General features: G+C 44.2%; 1 protein-coding gene across 2 annotated transcripts in view; it reads left to right on the plus strand.

Annotated features, from left to right (window-relative positions):
- The first annotated feature begins 530 nt into the window (after positions 1–530).
- The window catches only part of LOC147893418 (Cyclophilin-like peptidyl-prolyl cis-trans isomerase family protein), a 52,430-nt gene continuing 30,239 nt past the window's right edge, over positions 531–22,721 (plus strand). For both annotated transcript variants that reach the window (XM_087385878.1, XM_087385879.1), the window contains exons 1-7: positions 531–783; positions 1,116–1,349; positions 1,447–1,536; positions 13,443–13,538; positions 19,654–19,761; positions 19,918–19,967; positions 20,651–20,753. In XM_087385878.1, coding sequence (XP_087242004.1) covers positions 592–783; positions 1,116–1,349; positions 1,447–1,536; positions 13,443–13,538; positions 19,654–19,761; positions 19,918–19,967; positions 20,651–20,753 — 873 coding nt within the window. In that variant the 5' untranslated portion in view covers positions 531–591. The remainder of the gene's footprint in view (positions 784–1,115; positions 1,350–1,446; positions 1,537–13,442; positions 13,539–19,653; positions 19,762–19,917; positions 19,968–20,650; positions 20,754–22,721) is intronic.

Genomic DNA, 22,721 nt, shown 5'->3' on the forward strand with positions numbered 1-22,721 from the left:
CACTTTTTTTTGGCTAATTTGGGTCAAGGGTGGTCAAGAGAACTCTATTAGAAAGTAGGTTAGAGTTTAATTTTGTGTTAGTTGTTATTGGGCACTAAAGGTTGCCTTTCTCTCACACAAAACCAACAAACTATATACAATGGAATTGCAAGCTTTCAAGTCTATGGAAGAAATTCTTGTTTGTAATTTAAAAAATCAACTAATTTTTTGTGATGTTCTAGTTACATGTTGGCCTTAAAACCCGGAAAATTATAGGAAAAACCTTTTCTCCATCTATAAAAGTAAAACATGAGTATAAGAGTAGCTCAACTAGTCTTCTTTTCATTAGAGGAGAGCGAGAGTGGTTTTGCCACCTTGTTATTCAAACGAGTCTGTGAAGACACTGAGCCAAAGGAACGATATCCAATATCCTACATGTACTCTATCTCTCTTGCGAAGAGCCACATTGGATTAGCCAAACGAGTCTCTTTTAATTAGAGAAAAGGCCAAAGTGGATTTGCCACCTCATTATTCAAATGAGTCTTTGAAAACACTCAACCCAAGGAACGATATCCAATATCCTACACTCTGTCTCTCTTCCTACATTGCATTATGCCAATCATCTCTCATGTTTGTTGCCTTGTCGCTCCCAACCATTTTTCACACAGCAGATTTAGCCTTGCTAGTAATGGACATCAACGATTCTGCTCCAGCTCCCGTAGATTTAGCCATCCATTTTATCACAGTACAACGCAGCCAATCTGTAATGTCACGGCCGACGCTTCCAATTTTCCAAACTCACAGGTTCATTGCAGAAATCTGATTTCCTTGCATTGTTGCATTTACGCCATTGAAGATGTTTTGCCTTATCTTCACGTCGATTTTGATCTCCTTGTGGTGAGTTGCTTTAAGCAAAATTTGAAGAACGACCAAAAGAAATGCTCATTTCCGAGCTTATGATTATAGTTTCTCAAGGCTTGTCACAGAACGGGTTAGAGCTAGGAATGGTTTGTATTCAACTTATCGAAACGCGGCCTCCAATATTGTTGGAATGCTTTGTACCTGTACATCGCACCAATAAGAGAAAGAGGTTCTTCCAGACTGGATCTTATTCGGGCAACTTTTGCTTTCCACAGGATAATGAAAATTGTGCTCGGCGGCGGAACGCTGACGTTGGGAAGGCATTTGTGATAGCTTTCACTATGCTGCAAATGACTGCGTCGCTACCTATGCCGGAAAATATTTTCAGCTGGGCCTTAGGATCAGCAGAGGCAGTACTCTATTCCCCTGATACAAAGGTTCCTAGAAATGCGGACGTGGCTCTAAGAAAAGCCATTCCTGCAGTAAACTCAGCTACGAAGAAAATGCAAGTAAGTATTTGTATGCTTAGTCGTAAAACAAGTGGTTTATTCAGTCTTTCCAGTTCGTTTAATGTAGGAACGAGCACCAAAGCATCTGTTTCAACAGGATTCCCTGGAAGATATCTTTTATTTACTTAGAATTCCTCAAAGGAAGCCTTATGGGACAATGGAAGGGGATGCGAAGAAGGCATTAAAGGTGAGATTTTCAATTCTGTTCCTTCTACACATGGTATTTGACTCGTGGTATGGATAATTCAGAATCTTAAAGTCTCAGTTTTTGCATGGAATAGGTTCTTTTTTCCTTGTAAGAAGCAAACATATCGCTGTTAAGTTTCTGCCACCTTCGTTCCAGTGTTGAGAGACACACATTTATTCTCTACCTTTAATGCTAGGAACTGCCTTCCATCAGCCTCTGCCTCACATCTGTCTTCAGAACATATTAGTTGTGGCTTTTGAAGGTGCCACCTCAAAGTGCTACGATGGCTGGACTACACGTTCGGTTTGACTTTCAACAACAAAAATCCACCATTGTTGTTTTCGCTAGGCTATTGTTGCGTTGGCTGTTCCTTTCCACAACAAAAATGACCAGAATCTTCATTGTTAAACAAAAGAGCAATTGAAGCGTGGTCCAGCACAGAAGAATAATAGCACTGTAAGCAGCTGCTCTATATGTGGAATTCTCCTTTATCTCCTGAAAATAGACCCTTCCATCAAATGTAAAGAAAAGCAGAAAATTACAAAAAATGGGAGAGCATGTCCCATCGAATCCTCTTCCATCAAGATCTGCAAACACGGGACATATTTCAGGCTCTGGAAAGAAAACACACCAAAGAACCCCTTAACGATCGAGATTCTTTACGACCATGCCTAGGGACAGTATTTCCAGATGTGGATGCCTGTGATGCAAGGAGAAATCTGGGCTTTATTCTTAGGTGGCTCTAGATGACCGGTCATCTACCATCCAGCCTGGTTGATTCGGTGCATGCAACTTATGGCAAGGTGCGATTCGAAGCATTCTGGAGCGCTTTGATTGGTTAGGTGCGTCCCCCTATTGGTATTTTTAAAAAAAAATTAACCCGCTTCACACTGTGCTTGGCATTCATGTATTACCCGTGCAACTGCTCTCAGGTCCTGCTGCTGCTTAGCTGGTGCTGGAGCCTCTTTGCTTCTCTCACAGCCCATTCCCTCTCTCAAGACTCAGCCCTACCCCTATCAGCCTTCTGCTCTCTGCTGTAGACGGCAGCCTGCCCCCTCTCTCAATCCACACACTCAGCCCTCATCCCTTCAACCTTGCCCTCTCTCAGTTCAGCGCTCTCTCAGGAGTCAGCCCTCAACCTTGCCCTCTCCCAGTTCAGCCCTCTCTCATACCCTTTTCTCCTCTGTCAGCCCTTCCCACGCCCTCTCTTAGCCCTTCCACACAATACATCGACCGCCTAACCCCTTAGGGGATGTACCCCACCGCCTATACTGGTCCACTCACTGTCGGCCCCAGTAGGAAATGGAGGTGCACCTATTGGGAATAGCCCTATCACCCAAGTCCTTAGTCAAGTTTCCAGGCTGGGAGGTAAGGGTATAGGGCCTTCTGAGTCATCCCCACAACGTGTAGCCGATCAAATATTGCGAGAACACTCTGATCTTGCAGCCATAGCAGCAGCACGTGCTCTTGGGGCTTCATCAGAGTTAGAGGAGGATATGCTATCAGATATTGGAACCGCCAGTGCCTCCGACAAAAGGCAAAGAAGCACTTCCATGTTGCCATCTCCATCTCATCTCAAACACTCAGTGGCCTGCCTCCCTTGTGCCCTTGCATAGGCAAGGTGCCCTCCATCACTCACGCACTACTCAAGCTTGGAGGAAAGAGTGCATGATGGCTGAGATATAGGGAGAACACTGATCTTGTGTCGTCTCTAGGACTACCACAGTGCTTGATTATGAGATTGGATGCATAAATAGAGCCCTCGATCCATTAAGGAAGGATGGAAGAATTTTGGCTGTACCATACTGTTTAATGGGTGGTCTTTGGAGGAGGAATGTCATCAATATCCTTGTCCCCTCTTGCCTTGGCACACACTTCTTACTTGCTGTTGATGCAGGAAAGGGTAGAGAGTTTATGTACTGTTACATCGGGCAAGCGATCATAGAGCAAGCTTGCATATGCCATGGTCCATGATGCAATATGCATGATGCTATTGAGTCTTAATGCTTTTCAAGTTTTGATTGTCATTCCTGCATTGAGCAAGACTCAAGTTGGCACTTAAATTTACATGTTCTATGTACAAGCATAAATTGCAGTGGGACCAGAAATTGTTGTGCAATTGTGTGAAAGACAATCACTCAAATTCTAGGAGTATGGGAACTCTTGTAATGAGAGAGTTTCCCATGATTGTTTGGATTCCATGTTCTTCTCATTTTCTTGATTTGCTCATAGAGAACATAGGGAAGTTCCTTGTTGACAAGGAACAAATCGTCATCAGCTGGGATGTTGTCTTCGATGAGATGTAGCCCCAGCCAGAGGGGTTAACACAAGAAGCCCCAGAGGTACCCCCAACAACACACAGATTGGCAATCAAGTAAAAGGAAAATGAGGTAGAGCCAGAGGTGTTAGAGACAGAGCAGGAAGCATGAAAACCACCGAAGAAGACACCAAAATGGAGAAGAAGTTTCCATGGTGGTATGTGAGGACACTGCAAGAACGTTGGGTGATAGATATACTCGAGTCAAGTTTGGAGTTAAGGAGGTCTTAATGAATCTTGAGAAATCCTACTATGAACTTTGCATTGGTGCCTCAGATTTGATGAGCCAAGATCTTTTGAGGAAGCAAAAGATGTACCAAAATGGCAAGCTGCCATGAAATGGGTGCCATTTTGAACGATGACACTTGGGACTTGGTGGACAGACTTGTCAAGAGGAAGGTGATAGGTACTAAGTGAGTGTACAAGGCAAAGTTTAAGTCTGATGGTAGTTTGGACAACTACAAAGCCAGGCTTGTGGTAAAGGGGTATGCTCAGGCAGAGGGTCTTGACTTCGATGAGATCTTTGCTCGTACAAACATGGATGGTGATCATACGGACGGTGATAGCCTTGGTTACCTATCGTGGATGATCCATTTTTCAAATGGATGTCAAGTCTCCATTTTTGAATGGAAACTTGGAGGAAGAGGTATATGTGGATCAGCCATAGGGTTTTCAAGTTCCAGGTTCAGGTTCACAGGTATGTAGATTGAAGAAAGCTCTATATGGGCTGAAACAAGCTCCTAGAGCATTGGTACTAGCGCATCGACGACGACTTCAACAAAATCTGGTTATTTCGAAGTCCATCAGATGCTAACTTGTATCTCTTCTCAGAGGGGGAGAGAAGTGTGATTGTAATCTTGTATCTTGATGACTTGATACCTCCTAGTGATCATAAGGAGAAGATCTCTCTTGTCAAGAAGCTTCTGATCAAGGAGTTCGAGATGACGGACCTGGGTCTTCTTCAATACTTCCTCAGATAGAAGTCAAGTAGAAAGAGCACATCATCTTCATCTTTCAAGAGAAGTATTGCCGTGAGATACTAAAGTGGTTCCAAATGGAGGACTGCAAGGAAGCAGTGACGCTGTTGGAGGTTCTGCTGAAGCTGAGTGATGAGGATACATCTTAGTTAATAGATGCTAGTAGCTATTAAAGGTTGGTAGGCAGTTTGCTTTATCTAACCAATGCTTGGCCAGACATTTCTTTTGCCATTGGTGTGCTTTGTTAGTTTTCTTCAAATCCCAGTGAGAATCACTGAAAGGCAGGATTAAGAGTGCTGAGGTACTTGAAGGGTACTAGCATCTTATGGCATCATATACAGTACAAGTGTGGAGTTGGCATGGTTGGATAAAAATGTGTTTCTAAAGGTTAGAAACGTCAGAAACCAGCTCCAAAAATTAGTTTTTTTAAGGGGAAATTTGCACTTTGGCTAAGGTCGACGTCTGTACGTTGTACGACGCCATTTCCAACCCCACGAGCCATTCAATGCATCAAGCCTGCAAACCCGATGTGTTGATCTCGGAGCCTTGTGTGCTTTCAGCCTGTCACTATGTGCCCTCAGCAAACTTGTGAGCACTTGCCTTCGACTTTGTGGAGCCCTGCGTGGAGAGCCCTGCAAGCTTCGTCACATTTCAACGCTATTGCTCCTGCAAATTGCTTCAGCGGCCCTTTTGCATGGACACTGGAGGGAAGCTTCAATTCACAACCTTTCTCGGTAATTTCTATTTGAATAATTACCCCCTGTATAACATTCATCGACACATGGCTGCTATGCGTCGCTTGTTGTTTTGGGTTGGTTTGGGGCTGCTCTTCTGGGCTGGTTTGGGACTGCCCTATTGGCTGAGGGCTTCTCTCATTTACTGGTAGAGGGCTGCTCTCATGTACCACAGGTCACTGCCATGCATGATGCTGCATGCAGGTGAGGAGTTCTTGAATTGGAATCTTCTGTCTAGCAGACTTTTTTTGAGGGTGACAATTTTCTGGCATTTGCTATCCACAAGCCTTGGGAACGGCAGAAACATCAGTTGAGCTGCTGCTCCTCCCCGTACACCCCCTGCTGCCCTCAGCAAGAAGGATGTAGACTTGAAAGTTCTACCACGTTGATCGCATGCATCTATGGGTCTCACCCTTCCAGGTCACAAGCCAGAGATGCTTTCGGTCTACCCCTAGAACTCATCCCTTGACTTAAAGATGTTCGCTTACTGGGACGAGGTTTCTTCCAAGTGGTGTTTGATTCACTAGAGGCTGTGAGCACTGTGCTCAAAGCTGGGTACGTGCACTTGGGACATAGATTCTTTGACCCCTTCACGCTGGGCTTTGACCCTGTGGAGGAGGCCAAGCAGGGGCTTTTGCTTTTCTTCAGATTTTTCCAGTCTCCCCCAGGTTTACCATCGCTTACTCCTGATTATTGGGGAGTAGTTTGGTATTGTCACTAAGATCCCCCCTCCCTGGTTTGCCCTTGATAGCTGTTGCAGAGGCGATCATGTCTGATGGTTACATTGGACCCTAATTTATCAGATGATCATATCATGCTTCAACGGCCAGGTGGTTCTTTCTTTCGGAGAGTGGAGATCGCGGGCAGACAGGACCAGTGCAGGATCTACAGTACCTTTGGGCATTTCATCAAGGAATGCCCTAAAAAGAAGAAGAGGCTCAAGAAGCCTTCTAGTACAACAGCTCCCCCTCAACCTCGACAGGGGGGCAGCATAGTTCCAACACCTCCTCCTTGACCTCGATAGGCATAGTTCCAACACCTCCTCCTCGACCTCGACAGGGTATTGGTACAGCTCCTCCACATCAGAGCTCAGAGTGCTCTCTTAGTACCGCTGCCTCCCGCCTCCATGGCACCTACTGTCCCCTGAAAGTGCGCAACAAGACTAAGAGTGCTTTCCTCCATATCAGATATATGCAAGACAGCAAAGAGAGGATGAAGGGCTTTCACTATGGCTCGCATATCACTCCAAAATGTATGATCCAGGCACATCCTCTGAACTGCCATGCTCCCTGATCGAGTAGAGTCATGACACTCCAACCACATCTGTGACACAAGTGTCTGTCGGAGAGCTGCATGTATGGCAAGGAGACGCTCCAACACAATGTGCAGATAGGCAAAGCGTGTCTTTGAGGCCGAATGATATCAAGAGTACTATGCTCTCTGAAAATAGACAATGCCTTCGGTTTCTTCTTAAAGAAGGAGGTCACCCAAGAGAGAAATAGTGAGTATTGAGACAAAGACCTCATAAATCTGCCAAATAGCCAAAAATGTTTCCCGAATCTGTGACTCGGGAAACGGAGCCGAAGATGATCTGAAATTCTCCCTAGGAGGTTCCTATAACACGGGTAGTGCCAAAGCAAATGAGGGATAGTCTCTGAAGGAGCCTGACATCTTAAACATGTGGATGGTGCAATGTGACGTTTGGCAAGTGTGACTCCCACTGACAATGTGCTTGTCATGCATCTCCAAAGAAAAAGTCTTTGTTTCAAAGGCATTTTACACTTCCATAATATCCGGAGATTCTTCCGCCACCATGAGAGGGGCTTCTTGATATGCCACAGAGTATTAGCATATTGCTGAATCCATGGAGCAGGCTGAAGAAGCCTGTAGGCTTTGATGGAGGTCAAGGTAGGCAGAGGAACAGGATGAGAGCATGTAGTAGAGGGTTGCAATTGCCAATCCATAAGCCTGTTTGTGTCAACCAGAGGGGGAACAGGTAGAAAAGGATGTAACAAATCAGCAATTTTCTTCCATATCGACCTATGGTGCATTCCCAATGCATAGGAAGCAGTGGCCTGAGGAAAAGATAAGACATAGCCCTGATTATCTACCACATCATGTATATATCTAATTTCCAATTTCATGAGATTGTATGCCCGAACAGGTTCCTGTAAAGCTAGTGGAAGGTCAAAGATGGCACTCCAATGAATACTCTCTTTCCTCATTGAGTTTGTCCCCGAGAAATTGTTAGGAGCCCATTTGACCTTAGAAAGTACTTGTTTCCAGTCAAGTATCAGAGCAGTAGAGAAAGGACAGCCAGGTATCTTCCCTACAAGTCTCCCAATGACAACCTCCCAATGATTTGTAGTCCAATGACCATAAGCAGAAGTCCTCATGTTGACACACATGGATGCTATCATACAAGTCCATGGCTGTTGTTGGCGGAAAAAAGTATGGAGCATAGTCGCCTTCCTTGCGAGTACATGATATCTTATATTGAGGATATTAAGTCCGCCATGCATCCTAGGAGAGCACACCATTTCCATCTGCATCAGTCTCAATGCTTTCACAGCAGTTTTTGTCCTCCATAACAGCTCCATAGCTTGAGACATAAAGGCTGAAATATCTCTAGAGGACCAATGCAGCAAAGGCAAAAAGAATTGGACATAGGACATTAAAATGGACTGTACTATTCTGAGCCTGACATGAAGTGGCCAAGTAGAAATTTTCCAGTATTCCAGTTTATGTTGAAGTCTTAGGAAGATCCATTTTAACTGCTGCTTCTTGGTGATATGCCATCCTATAGGATATCCCAAATGTCTGACTACATCTTTGGAATTCACCACCTGACCTGGTCAAAGAATAGAATGCCAGTCACATTGTTTTAGGGGAAGCAATTTAGATTTGTCAGAATTGACATGCAATTCCGCTGCCAATCCATACAATGATAGAGTGGTCATAAGCATGTGAACTTACCGGGGAGAATTCTGTGGCATAAAGAAGGAATCATCAGCATATGCTTGTGCGAAAAAAGATGCAGCCCCAGGGATTTTAAGACCAGTCATCTGTCCTGTGTTTGTAAGATGATCAAGATACATTAAGAGGGGATGGGTCGCAATGGCATAGGAGAGAGCACTAAGAGGGCAGCCTTGTCTAATTGATCTACCCAATGTCCATGACCGAGATAGATGACCCCCAAGAATGCACTGAGAAGTAGATCCAGAATAAAGCCAGTAAACTGCATTTGCTATCTTTGGACCAAAGCCCAACTTTGTCATGATTTGAGAGATAAAATCCCATTGAACAGTGTCAAATGCCTTAGCAATATCTACCTGCAATATGAGCACATCTTGATGCGAGTACTTAGCATATTCAATTGCAGTCAATGCATTGGAGATATTGTCATGGATTTGTCTTCGCGGCACAAACCCATACTGATGAGGATGAAGGCCCACATTCAGTATTCCATGAAGCCTATACACAATCATTTTGGCTATGAGTTTGTAAACTACAGGCATCAAAGTAATAGGCCTCCAATCTGACATATGGTCACACAGATGTTTTTTGGGCACAAGTTTGACAATGCCATGCTTCCAAGAGTGCGGTAGCTGATTTTCTTGCCAGGCAACATTGATCATTTGCAAGAGGACATCTTTCAAATCATCCCAAAAAGAAATATAAAATTCCACCTTAAGGCCATCCCAGCCAGGCGACTTGTATTTCCTGAGGTGGAACAATGCATTATCAAGTTCTGTATCAGTAAAAGGTCTCTCCAAGGTAAGAGCATCATCCATTTCCACTATTTCAGAAACATATTGGAGGAATTCAGTCCTCGCATCAGTCATTTGATTTGATGGGGAACCAGGAGCAGAGAACAATTTCTGGAAATAATTTTGGCATTCATCTTGGAGATCAGAGAAAGAGTGCGTCCAAGAGCCATCTAGCTTCCTTACCCTTAGACATGAGTTTTTCTTTCGAGTAGCATGCAGGCCTTGGAAAAAGGCTTTTGATGAGCAGCCCTTATCCATGAGGGGCTTCATTCTTGCTCTAATCTGCCATTTGTGCAATTTCCTCTGATCATTAGCAGTCAATTTAATCTGAGCATGTGAAAGGGAATCATTTTCTGATTCAGAGAGAGGCCTTAAATGTGAAAATTCAGTCAATTGTTGTGCTGTCCTTTTTGCCCATTTAACCTCATTCCTCCATTTAGTCATATGCCAGTTTCCATACTCCCTAATGACATTCTGTATACGAGAGACAAAGCTGTCCCAAGCATAATCCATGTCCTCCTGGGCATGCAAAGGCAAGGGATGAATTGCAAGTCTGATCATTTGCTGGAAATAGCGATGTCGGAAATAAGCCTGATTAACATGCAATAATCTATTGGAAAGGGGTGGCAAATCATCCAGTGGCATACCAAGATGCAGATTCATCCATAATGGGGCATGATTTGACAAGCCCAATGAGAAATCTACGAGGAGATGAGGGCTAAAATCTGCATATTGTTGTGGGTAAAACAAATACCATCTGTCAAGCCTTGCCCAGTAGTAAGTGCATTATGATGAAAAGTATATCCAGGCACTGACCCTTGGAGAAGCAGCCATAAATCTTCAGCCTGCACAGAAAGAAGCATGCTATCCCATTTCTGCCTTTCCAATGATAGCATATGAGATCTTGAAGTGGTGTTATCTCTTGGCAGAGGGGAATTATTAAAATCTCCACAGATGAATGCATTAGATCTCCATGGATATTTGCTTAAAGAATCCCATAAAGAAGCCCTCATGGCAGAGGTCTGGGAGGCATAGACTGATGCAAACTCAAGAATATCACCATTGACCTTACATTGTATGACCATCCATTTGCCACTGTTGTCATTGAAGGCTAACTGAGGCTCCAACTCATGTCTAGCCATTATGCATACACCTGAGTAGGTAGTGGTACCAGCATAGTATATGTCATAACTGCCAAAATAATCATGATGACCAACCTTAGAGTGTTGATTATGCTCTTGCAAACAAACAATATTTGGCTGCATTTTATGTACATAATTCCATAAAAGCCTCCACTTCGAGACATTGCAGAGGCTCTGTACATTGTATGTAAAGCACTTAAGTGTTTGATGCATGGAAGAGGTATATACAGTAAAGTATAAGTATAGAACAAGATGTCAGAGAGGTGGGCTGTATTCCCTCATGATCCATGAAAGAAATAGCATTCTCCCCTTCTTCAGAATCACATATGGGGATGCCCTTCTTCAAAACCCCCACCCAATTTTGAAGGACAGGAGCTGAAGTAGAAGCCTATCCTGGTGAGGGAGAAGAAGCATCCCATTGACGAGATTGAAAGGGGCGTTGCTTCAATACAACCACCTTCTTAGGCTGTTGAAAACCATCCCAATCAGTTCCCGCAGATTCCTTCATCTTCTCTTTTTCTTTATCTTTTCCTTTTCTAGCAAGTGATTGCACCTGATTAATTGGTTTGGCATTCTTTGCTCCATTTCTATTTGCTGTCTTAGCTTGCAAATTCTCATTCTTTTTCCGTGTCTAGGGCGGCAAGGCATTGGGAGGGGGTTGATGCAGAACCATTGGGCATTCAGAGGCTAGATGCCCAAACTTGTGGCAGGCAAAACAAGCTCCTGCAAACACACCCCATTTCAATTCAAAATACTTTTTTCCCAATTGCACTCCCTCAACTTCCACTGCAATAGGAGGGGTAGGTGTATCAGTGTCCCAGAGAATGCAGAACCTGTTACTGTTTCCCATAGGGCGTGGAGGACAAATGACCTGTCTCAAAGAAGCAGCCAGGCCAGGCAATCCTTCATGCATATAATCCGGGAAGTTAACAACCTCAACCCATATAGGACAATGATGTCGTATAAGACTTTGATAATCCTTGTTTGGGGACTAGGGCATAGCATGTACCATCTGCTTCCCGTAAAAGAGGGGAGAAAGCTCAAGTAGCCTCTGCTTGCACAAAGCATCTGATAAATGCACCTCATAAAAGCCTCTAGATGCAAAATAGACTCCCTCTACAATGCATCCTCCAAGGATGGACTTAATCCACTGTGCAACATCACTGGCTGCTGGGATTCTTCCTGGAAAGAAAATTATTACCGCGGTTTGAGATAGCTTCTTGAGAGGATTCACGAGGGATGGCAATTTCAATTTGTATGTGACCTCTGGAACTGGTTTGCCCCATTTCTGTCGTGATTGCTGAAAGTCATCCTTAAGTGTATTAAACACGTATTGAGCTTCCATAGTAAGTTCATCATCTTGTGATGCAGGCTGTGAAGGACGGCGCTTGGCATCTGCGGGTCTTTCTTTTCGAGCATATGTACAAACATCTGAACCTGAAGCCATGATTGAAATACGGCAAGGTAAGAAAGACTGTACGGAGAAGTATAGAGTGAAAGAAAACGAGACAGAGAACTGTACGGAAAAGCACAGGAGCAAGACCCATAATTGTACGGAAAAGATACTGGATTGTACGGAAATACAAACAGAACTGTACGAAAAAGGCTGGATTGTACGGAGATGCAGACAGGGCACGGAAGGACTGCACTGTACGAAAATACTGACGAGGCTGTACGGACGTACGGAACGCAGACGCCAGAAAAGAGTACGGCGATGTAGACAGGTACGGATCTGCGCGCGGAGCTGCGCAGAGGTAAGTCGAGCCTATCCTAGCTGTTTGTACGGTCGTACGAAAACCGTACGGCGACCGTACAGGTGTACGGACAGAAAGGGAGCCTGTAAGGAATCCTTGGCGAGGCTGGAGAGCAGAGGCTGCACTCTCTCACACACACACACACACTTTTTTTTTATAAGTAAAATCCAGTGCAGTATATTTATATTCTTCATAAATTTACAAGATGGGAAGTCTCCAAAATGGAGAGTATCCCAAAGATCAGAAACATAAAAAGAAAAGCTCTATGCAAGAAGCATGTATATCCCCCTCATGGCAGGCATCATATAAGGATTGCCGCAATGAGGCTCAAAAAGATTCATATGACTTGTGAATCTGCCGACCCAAGTATGCCAAATTATGTTCACTTCAGATTGTCCAAAGACCCCAATATCTCACCCATGAGAAAAATAGTGAGTATAGAGACAGAGACCTCATAAATCTGCCAAATAACAAAAAATGTTTCCCAAATCTGTGACTCGGGAAACGGAGTCGAAGATGATCTGAAATTCTCCCGAGGAGGTTCCTAGAACACGGGCAGTGCCAAAGCAAATGAGGGACAGTCTCTGAAGGAGCATGACATCGTAAACATGTGGATGGTGCAATGCGACGTTTGGCAAGTGTTATTCCCACTGACAATGTGCCTGTCATGCATCTCCAAAGAAAAAGTCTTTGTTTCAAAGGCATTTTACACTTCCATAATATCCGGAGTTTCTTCCGCCACCATGAGAGGGGCTTCCTGATATGCCACAGAGTATTAGCATATTGCTGAATCCATGGGGCAGGCACACACTCTCTCTCTCTCTCACACACACACACACACACACACACACACACAGATAGATAGAGAGAGAGAGAGAGAGAGAGAGAGAGAGAGAGAGAGAGCATTTTGTTGGCCTTGAGAGAGAGAGAGAGAGCATCTATTTGGCCTTCGGTCATTACTTTTGTGAGCATTCATGTGTGTGTATGGGGTTGATGAGTTCACTTCCTATTTAAGACAAGGTTCAACATGATATGCTCTATCTGTGGCGTCATTTGCATTTTTGTTCATTTTTAAAATACTAGCCTATTTTGTGCCGGTCACATTAAGTTTGCAACCACCAGATGTTATGTCAAAGGTGTCTTGTATTGTATATTCTTCTAGAAGCAAAATTCAAGTTGAATTTCAAGTTTTATAGTGCTTTGTTCAAACAGCTTGCAATGGAGGAGAAGGATCTCATCTTAGCTACAGTGCCCGTTGACCAAAAAGAAGTTGGTATGCAACTATTTGAAAGTCTAACATCTACCAAGGTAATCCTTGTCTGGATTTGATCTCATGTTTCCTAATTTCAAGGAGGTTGCTCCATATGCTTGGAATCACTTTTTTCTTTCTACAGTATTAGTGATGCTTTTATTTCTAAGCTTTTGCGGGCTCTTGCACGGTGACGCCATGACTAGATATACCGTAACTTTAGGGGCACTCATAGGATTCTAAGATTTTCTGTCTATTCACGGCACTCATATATTTCTAAGTTTTTCTACGTGATCATGAACATTGATTGCCAAGGTGGTCCTAATTTCCAAGCAGATGCCATGTTACTGCCACATGTAGATAATATGTGTAGATCTCAGCATGTATCCAACGATACTCATGTTCACACTGCAATCACACAATATGGATAATACTTGCAAGCTGCTAGACATATACAACCAATGAGCTGGTCATATACAATATCGTGCGCAAATGGCTAAGGATTAAGTGGTACACCTGTAACTCACACAAGGGGGGCACAATGTTGAGGTCATAGGGTCGCCTCCATCTCCATTTCCTTTTGCATATGGAAGTTAGGAATTCGACTACTCCCTAGATCATGTATATGGTGCTATCTTGCCTCACTCCATTCGCATAGCTACACAACATTAGTTTCCCTTCACATTTAAGATAACAGGGGGACCAAAGAGGGGTCTATCCCTAGGACAGCTGGTATGATGATGAGTTTAAGTTGCATAACACGAAGGGCAATTTGAGACCAAGTATGGGCATTGCAACAGAGAGCAGACAAGCAGGAGTATTGGTGGTTAGTGGGACATAAGAAAACTACCTTTTCTTGCCTTACATGAGCAAGAACTCTTGAATATCCTTTATAGCAACAATTCCAAAGGATTCTGATAAAACTCTTGAGAAGAAGTCCCCATGCCCTATTAGGATCTCGCTCAGTGGAAACAATACACTGACACCCTCTACAATGTACCCTATCAACCCTAACTAGAGATTTAGACATTCCGTGCCCTACTAGCTTAACCCTCTTGGAGCTTGAAGAAAGTAACTGAGCCTGTCTTTAAGGACTTAAAGCCTCCTATGTTTAATGGAAGATACACCCAAAGGTTTTGAATATTTTCTTGGATGAGTGGAAGGAGCTTCATTATACTACCTAGAGTTATATAAGTTGTCGAATCCAGTCTTTCTTTGGTAGTAATGCTTCTAAGTGGTGGCTGAATCTTAAAAAAGTTGTAACATTGGTCAGAAGCAGCTATTTGTACACACCTTCATTATACTCCCAGAGTTATAAGTTGTAGAATCCAGTCATTCTTCGGGTAGTAATGCTTAGAAGTGGTGGTTGAATCTCAAGAAAGTGGTAAAATTTGGTCAAGAAGAAGCTACTTGCGCACAGCCTCTGCCTGCTTGCCTCCCAACCTGCTTGCCCCCCCTGTCATCCTCCTCTCTTCTACATCTTCTTCTCCCTACTCACTCCCTTGCTGCCCCTCCTCCTCGCCCCAGCCTGTGACAGGTCTGGGTGCAGCCCTTTTTGGGCTGCCCTGCAACCCATTCGAGGGTTTCCTGTTCTGCTGTCATCGCCTCTGCTCGTGCCATCTTGGGCTTCCTTTCAACCTGTTTAGACCTGCTGCAAGGCCTTGCTTTCCCTCCACCCTGCCGGGGGCCACGTTCCAGCCCCTTGTGCTGGCCAAACGGGCCAGATCTTGCTCTTCTTGGGGATCTTTCGGGAATGCTGGCTTTTCTTCATCACCCTTTGCTAGATGGGCTTTCATGGCAGCTCCCTTGGCACCCTCAGCCATCTGGATCTCCCACGTCCCCGTGGACAAGCACAGGTGCAGATCGGCTATACTTTCCCTTCCAAGATTGAGCAGTGCTGATAGGTTTAACATTGCATCTAGGTGAGCTTAGTCCTGGAAGGTGATCACATTCTAGATGTCACCATCTACTAGAGGGGTGCTTTTCAACTTCAGCTTAGCTCCTCGGACACACTACTCAAGGCCCAGGCACTAGTGGAGCAGAGCCGAGTGTACCTTGTCCTCATCTGGTTTTCTTCATCAGTACCATGGTTTAATAGTGGATGACGTGGAGACGATGCATCTTGTACCATCATGCTCCACTTCTGAGGCCTCCCGACGACTCCCAAGGAGCATAGAGCTATTTTTTCCTTTGTCAAGGCTTGTTTCGGCATTGTTCTTGAGACCTTGACCACATGAACTTTGGTACTCTTTGATGATGGAGTCTTGTACTTGTGCTTGGTCGTGGATGACTTAGACACCCTCCCCTAGGTGGTAGTTCTAGATACCTTGGAGGGGGCTGTCTTCAGGTAGAGGGTTGAGGTTTCAGGCTTACAAGGGTGGCACTTTTGATATAGACAGATGGGTCACCTGACCAGAGCTTGCCTATGCTTTGTGATCTTTCACTTACTCGTTGGGTCCCCCCCCACCCCCCACTGAGATCTACAGCCTCCTTAGTGGCAAACCATGGGTCACCGCATCAGAGGGGTTCGGGCTAGAGTGGAGGGCAATAAAATCGGCAAGAGAGTAGCACAGAATCGTAGAAGATAGGTCACAAGCCTACCGAGGCAGCAACTATAGGAGTTTGGAACTAGAGTGGAGGGCAAGAAAATTAGCAAGAGAGCAGCACAAAATTATAGAAGGCAGGCCTACCAGAGGCAGCCACTGAGGATGGGACTTCAAACAGAAGCTCCCCACGGGAAGAGCAGTTGACTGTTGGATTTACCTCACGCCAAGCAAGAGTGCCAGTGAAATAATGCCACAGGACATAGGTTAGGTTCCTTGGGCACATGGTTAGACAGCTGGCCAGCGGAAGAGGTTCCCCTCTCCTCCGTCTCTCTTGCCTGACCTCTGTTGCCACCATCACTGCCCCCTCTTGCGTCCCCCATCCTTAGATCGGCCATGGCATATCTAGTTGGCAATATGCATCCTTGTGATTGGGGCAGCAAATTTGACATGCTGCCACCCTCGCAACATGTGGCTCCATGTCATTTATACCTTGTGTTTGATTTGGGAGTAAGGTAATGAGGGCTTTTGGAAGACCTTCAAGCATCATCGACGATTTTGCAAGCCTTGGCCTAAAGGTGTCTCTTGCATTCTCACAAATCAAAAAATCTGCTGGCTGTATGGTGCTTCACATTGGCTATTAGCACTTGCTCCTGAGTGAGATTAGGGAGAGAGTAGAACCTTGATGGACATGGTGCAAAGCACATAGTCTCTTTTTCTTGTCACTGCCCCTTGTGGATAGGTGATCTCTATTTAAAGAAAGGTCTTTGTGCTGAGTTTCTCTCAAGTCTCGATAGGTAATTGATAAGTAGTAATGTATGCAAACAACAGATTAGTGTTTTCGAGGGAACGGTTGATGAAAATAAGCATACAAAATTGTGTGTCACCCTTTCTTAGAGATTTGAGCTTCTACTGCTCCCCCTCATTGTCATAGGTTATGGGGATAGCTGCTTTCATGTCATCACCTTCGAAGTATTGGCCTAACTTATAGATGGGAACCTTGGGTAAGTTCTGCCCCTTTTGCTTGCCCTCTGTCCATCTGGTCGCCTCTCCCTTTGTCCTGCCCTTTGTATTGCATGTTGCCTCCTTCCTTCCTATATGGCCCTTTCCCTTCCGCCCTGCCTGGCCCTTTCCGCCTGCCCTTCCACTTGTTGTCCCCTCTGCCAGCGTTTCTGCTCACCTGCTGCTCCCTCTGCCCACCTTTCTACTCACCTGTCCCCTCTTGCCTACCCTTGCCTTGACTGTTCCCTCCTGCCTGACCTCTGCGTCGCCTAGCCCCACCCTTTTGTCCTTACTGATCGCCACCTACTGCCTTCCCTCCTCCTGCCTTGCCTCACTTCCTCTCCTTTCTCCCTTAGCCTTCCTTTTCTCTGCCCTGTCCCTTAGCCTGCCTCTAGCCTCTGCTGCTCTCCCCTCTTCCTTTGTCCCTTCTTGTAGCCTCTCTTTTAGTCTCTCCAAGGTTTTGAGATCAAGTTTCATTGTTTATTCAAGTCAGCCTCCCGCTTCCGATTGAATGGCTCCGCATTCAACCAACCCTTGTCCCTTTCCAGTGGCCGCCAAAACATGCACATTTTCCAAAGTTCAACTTCAGCAGCTTCAAAAGGACATGGAATTTGAGAGCTCCACTACCTCTTTGCACGCGTCCATGCCTCTCTAGGACTTAGGCTAGGGGATTGTATGCTTGCTCCCCTTCCTTTTAATCTCTCTCCAAACCTTTCTTTCAGGTAGTTTTTGACTCCCATGGAGTTGCGTTGAGGTGCTTTAGGCTAGCCCTTTAGAACTTGGCTTTGGGATTATCTTCTTTCATCTTTCTCATGGGCTTGGACCCAGTGGAGGAGGACAGATGGGTCGATTTCTATTTATGAGGCTCCTTGGTCTTCTTCAAGTCTACCACCGGCCCTTGGCCATGATTGAAGCCTCTTTCGGTTTGATCATAGAGGTCCCCCCTCTCCCTAGTTTGCCTTCTTTTGCAGCAGAGGTAGTAAGGGCTGATGGGGTTCCAAGTTAGGGTCATTGTTGTTGTTATATATATTGTTCGTGGGTATTGTGAAGAATGGTTCAATAGATACCAGAGCTAGAGTGGCTTGGGAGACGTTGGTTCCCCCTCCGTAGGAAGGTGGCCTTAATATCAGTGATCCAGACGTGCATTGTAGGGATTTGCTCTGCAAGTTGGTTGTCAGGGACTTATGCCAAGACAAGATCCTTGGAGACATTTCTTTGTTCGTTGCATTGGGTTTTGTACCCCTTCCGTAGGTGGTGATTGGATGGGCAGCACTAGGTGGATAATTACTTTCACTCATGATGCCTTCCTCCCCTCTTATGGCTGCCATCTTGAAAGCTTGAGGCAGCTTCAGGAATGCTCTTCACGTAGGAAGACTTTGATAGGCAATATGTCATGTGGAATGTTTTGGTTTTGGATGAGCATAGCAAACCCCTAGGCGCTTCTGGTCCAGGTGGGAGAGAGGCTCCGCTTCCTCCATGGGCTGTCAAAAGCCTTTTGGATAAACACGGATTTCAGATTGTTAGTCACCTCAAAGGGAGTAGAAGAAGGATTGAACATTGATGCATCCTTACTTGCGGACTTGGTCTCTACTGATTAGAGATGGCACTGTTCTTCTAGTTGGATGGGGGCCTCATGGGGATGCCTTGGTCTTTGATGTGCACCCTTGAGGTAGGTTATCGAGGTCAGAGGTTGGGGGTATCCTTGTGGATGTGCATTTTGAGCCATTCAGGATCGTGGGTGACATGGAGCAGTGCTTTCGGCTTCTAGCTGGTATTCAAGTCCTTGCTCGGAGGACATCCCTTTGGGATCTTGGAGGATTTGGCTTTATGAACCCTTAAGAAATGGGAGTGGATTGATGCAGGAAACCATGGGAAGAGTCCCTCGTTCTTTCATTAAAGTGTTAATAATGCTAGGAGATTCCAGCTTGGTGTTGGGGGTTGGTAGCCCTCTAGAGCCTCTCATTGGGAGGAGTTTCAGGTTTTGCGGATTTGTAGAATGTTTTTGAAGAAGGCTCCGGAAATCTCTCAAGAGTGGAAAATTCACTCTTTTCTTTTGGCTTTCTACTCATGTAGGGATTGCAGTAAATAAGTGGAGGTCTAGGTTTTTTGGCTTCCTCTTGCTGATGTTGTCTCTTTGCTTAGGAGTCCATTTAGCATTGCCTTGGGGAATGCAGACAAGCCAAGGAGGAAATTGCAGAGCTCTTATGCAGAGTAGTTCCCTTTCCCTTCCTCATCAAATGGAGCTTAGTGGCTTGGCTCTCTCTGACTAGGCCTCAAGTAGCTTTACGAGACATGCAATTACTCTCTCCCTACAGAACCTGTATATGCCTCATTGGACACTTGTTGGGAGATCATAGCGAGCATTTTTGTGTGGCATATTTGGAGATCCAGATGCATAGAGGCAGTTTGTGGCTCCTAGTTTCATCCTTTTCGCACCCTGGCCAATGTATGGACAAACATTGGATTTTTTAATACTTAATAGAAGTGATTTTCCTGGGAAAAGAAATGGGTAGGTGTGTTGTTTAATAATGAGGCCTGTTGTGATGAAAAATATTGCACACCTGTCTGCTTAAGATTGACTAGGGAGACCTGCAGATCTTCATAAATCTGTACTTCCATTCTTTTGCAGGGAGGACTTCAGGCTCTGCTTGATGCTATTGCTGATAAAGATCCAGATAAAGTCTCCATGAGGCTGTCATCTTCCCTCGAAAAAATTGCGCAATTAGAACTTTTGCAGGTAAGATTGAGAATCCAGAGTACTCATATGTCCGTTGCTATTTAAAGATAAAGACAATGACTTGGGATTTAATTAAGCTTGATATTTTATTTTACTAAAATTTGAAATAAAGCATTGAAATTGGTCTTTTCACGTGACAATATACTTTTTGAACAGGCACCGGGTTTGCCATATCTTCTCCCTGATCAATACCAAGGGTATCCAAGGTGAGAAGGTCTCTTAAAATTTCATTTTGAGAAAAGAAACAGCTCTCATGGAGTTATTAGTCTTGGGCCCAGAGATGTAAAGTAAGCTCATTGTCACAAATGAGATTCGATTCCTATTTAATCTTTCACGATCGTCTTTGAAAAGCAGTTGTTAGCTTGATAGGGAACAATGTTCATATCCTTATTATCTGGGATGCTTTCCCAAGATTTTGCTTCAGAGAATTTGCTTTATTAGAAAGAGAGGACGTTGGACTTTTCCTAAACTAGCATTTCTCTTTTGCACACTTGGCATGTTTATTTTATTACCTACTCTGCAACTTGAGGCTGTAATCTCTTAAAAGTTGTCTTTTGTCTCATGGCTTTGGATGTACAAAGTCCCGTACGTCTGCAAGCCTGGAGGGATTTCCTCACCTGGTTGTCATGCATATAGTTGCACAGAATGTCTCCTTTTGTCAAGAAAAGGTGTCCAAAGGTCATATAAATGTGCACAAATTTGTTGTTACAAGCTCTTTTGATTTTTTCATGTATTTTAAATTTTAATGTCCTAAAGTTTCAATAAGTAAAGATACTGGCTTCAGAGTTAATGTTTGGGAAGATGTAGGATACCTTTTGACAACCATATGAAACTTCATAAAAAAGGTTAGGTTTAAATCATACTCACAAGCAGCGTTCTTTTGTCTCAGGTTAATAGGACGTGCTACAATTGAGTTCACAGTTGAAAAAAATGATCGATCAACTTTCACAGTTGCAGCAGGTGGTGGGCCTAAGAAATTAGGTAGAATTGAGGTGAGACGTTGGTTGTGACGTTTCAATTCATAACCTGAAGTAGCAATGGAGATCGTTTGTCCAGCTGTTTCATGTCAACTTTTGGAGGCTTGCCAGGTTCTGCAGGACATATGTTGCAGTGAGAGCTTGAAAATCTGAAATTAGAGGGGGCTATGATGATAGATAATTCACACAATTACAAACCGACCTCCACCAATTTGAAAAGATGTAATAACACTTGTTCCGCAGGTCTAAAATGTATACATCTTATCATGTCTTGCTCTGAAGCTTTAACGGAGTTGCTGTGTTCAATTTCCAAGTTCATTGACTTGGAAACAATCTTGTAGGAAGCTTATTGGTAGAATCAATTTTCTTGCAGCCAACAATGGAATTACATCTGAAGTCTTGGACATTTGAGTTCGATACATAGGTTGAGGCTTCACATATCTGGCTGCTTCATGGCAAATTTGGAATCACCTATCTCCATTACCTGAGACCAATCCTCAAACTTGGTGCAATGGCGTTCAGAAGTAATGTTTGCAAACATTGACAACTCTTTTTTGGGTCCCCTGCAACCATATGAAATATGGGATGAAGCATCAAGGATAGAGAGAAGCAATGCTTCCCATAGTTACAATCTAGGTCTAGCAAGCTTGATTTGTGCACTCAACTCTACCATAGATGGCAGGATGAGACAATGAGTAGGAGGGTTTAGAAACACTATTCGTCTGGTTAAAAATGCATACTCCTTCCTTCTGGTTCCAATCTGCTCTTAAGTCTGAATAATACTGCCTCAGAGAATCGGCCCTTGGGTCACATATGGTCTGAACTGTTTGCCAAAGGCTTTTTGCTATAGTGCGTCCAAGGCTGGGTTTTCCTTTTAAGTAGCTTGGACGAGAGGAAAATAAATTTCTAACTTATTCTTCTGTTTATGGACATAATGTAAAATGTATCCTCGTTTTACTTCTAAAGGTAACACCGAGTCGCTTAGGTGGCCTTGTTGGACACACTTTTTTTTTTTTTGGGTGAGAAGAATATTTTATTGCTGTGAAATAATTACATTCATAGGTACTCCAAAAGCGGAGTAACTACTACTCAGCCGAAAATCTCAGTATAAGCCATATATACATCATGGTCAATCAAATGAGTCTGAAAGCAATCATAAAACGATTGCCGCAGAGATCGTTTGAAAAGAACAAAAGATGGAAAAGTAGGATCACCAAAGACTCTATGATTTCTGTCCATCCATAGAGTCCAAAGTGCCTAGTAGCGCACCCAAACAAAAAATAAATCAAAACCCTGTCTAGTTGGATGAAAACCAACTAACCAGAAGAACTTGCCAAAAGTAACAGTAGGAAATCTTGCTCGAAGCCCGTGGCGAATGAAAGCGAGGAAATCACAAGTATGTGGACAGTGCCAGAAAATGTGAGGCACAGATTCAGCAGAATGTAGACATCGGTGGCAAACAACCGGGGCAATATGTCTATGCGCGAGTAACTACCCAGATGGAAAAATGCCAAGTAGGACTCGCCAGAGGAAAACCTGTTGCCGAAGAGGGACTTTATAATGCCAAAGGAGATGCAGCCGCTTTCTCCACCACCTTGATGGGCGATCCATATGCCAAATAGAATTGGCTCTGTCAAAAACCCAAGACGGAGGTAACAACACTTTATACAGAGAAGGCAAAGTGATATGTGACAACTTCAAAGGACGGGCTGAAGAAGAGGAAGAATGGAGAGTCCAATTTTCAGGGTAAAGAAAGAATCATTAGCATATGCTTGAGCGATCATGCTGCGGCTGCCGGGAATTTCCAATCCATGCAACAAGCCAGTGTCCAAAAGGTGGTCCATATATTGAAGCATTGGATGAGTGGCTATGGCAAATAGTAAAGCACTAAGGGGATAGCCTTGCCGAATAGAACAACCAAGAGTCTAGGTTGTAGAAATATTCCCTGAAAGTATGCAGGCAGCTTTACTATCTTGATATAGC

This window comes from Dipteris shenzhenensis, chromosome 15 (genome assembly GCF_047967505.1).
Source record: "Dipteris shenzhenensis isolate YYH24624 ecotype China chromosome 15, Dip_SZ_1.0, whole genome shotgun sequence".
In the NCBI taxonomy this organism is placed as follows: domain Eukaryota; kingdom Viridiplantae; phylum Streptophyta; class Polypodiopsida; order Gleicheniales; family Dipteridaceae; genus Dipteris; species Dipteris shenzhenensis.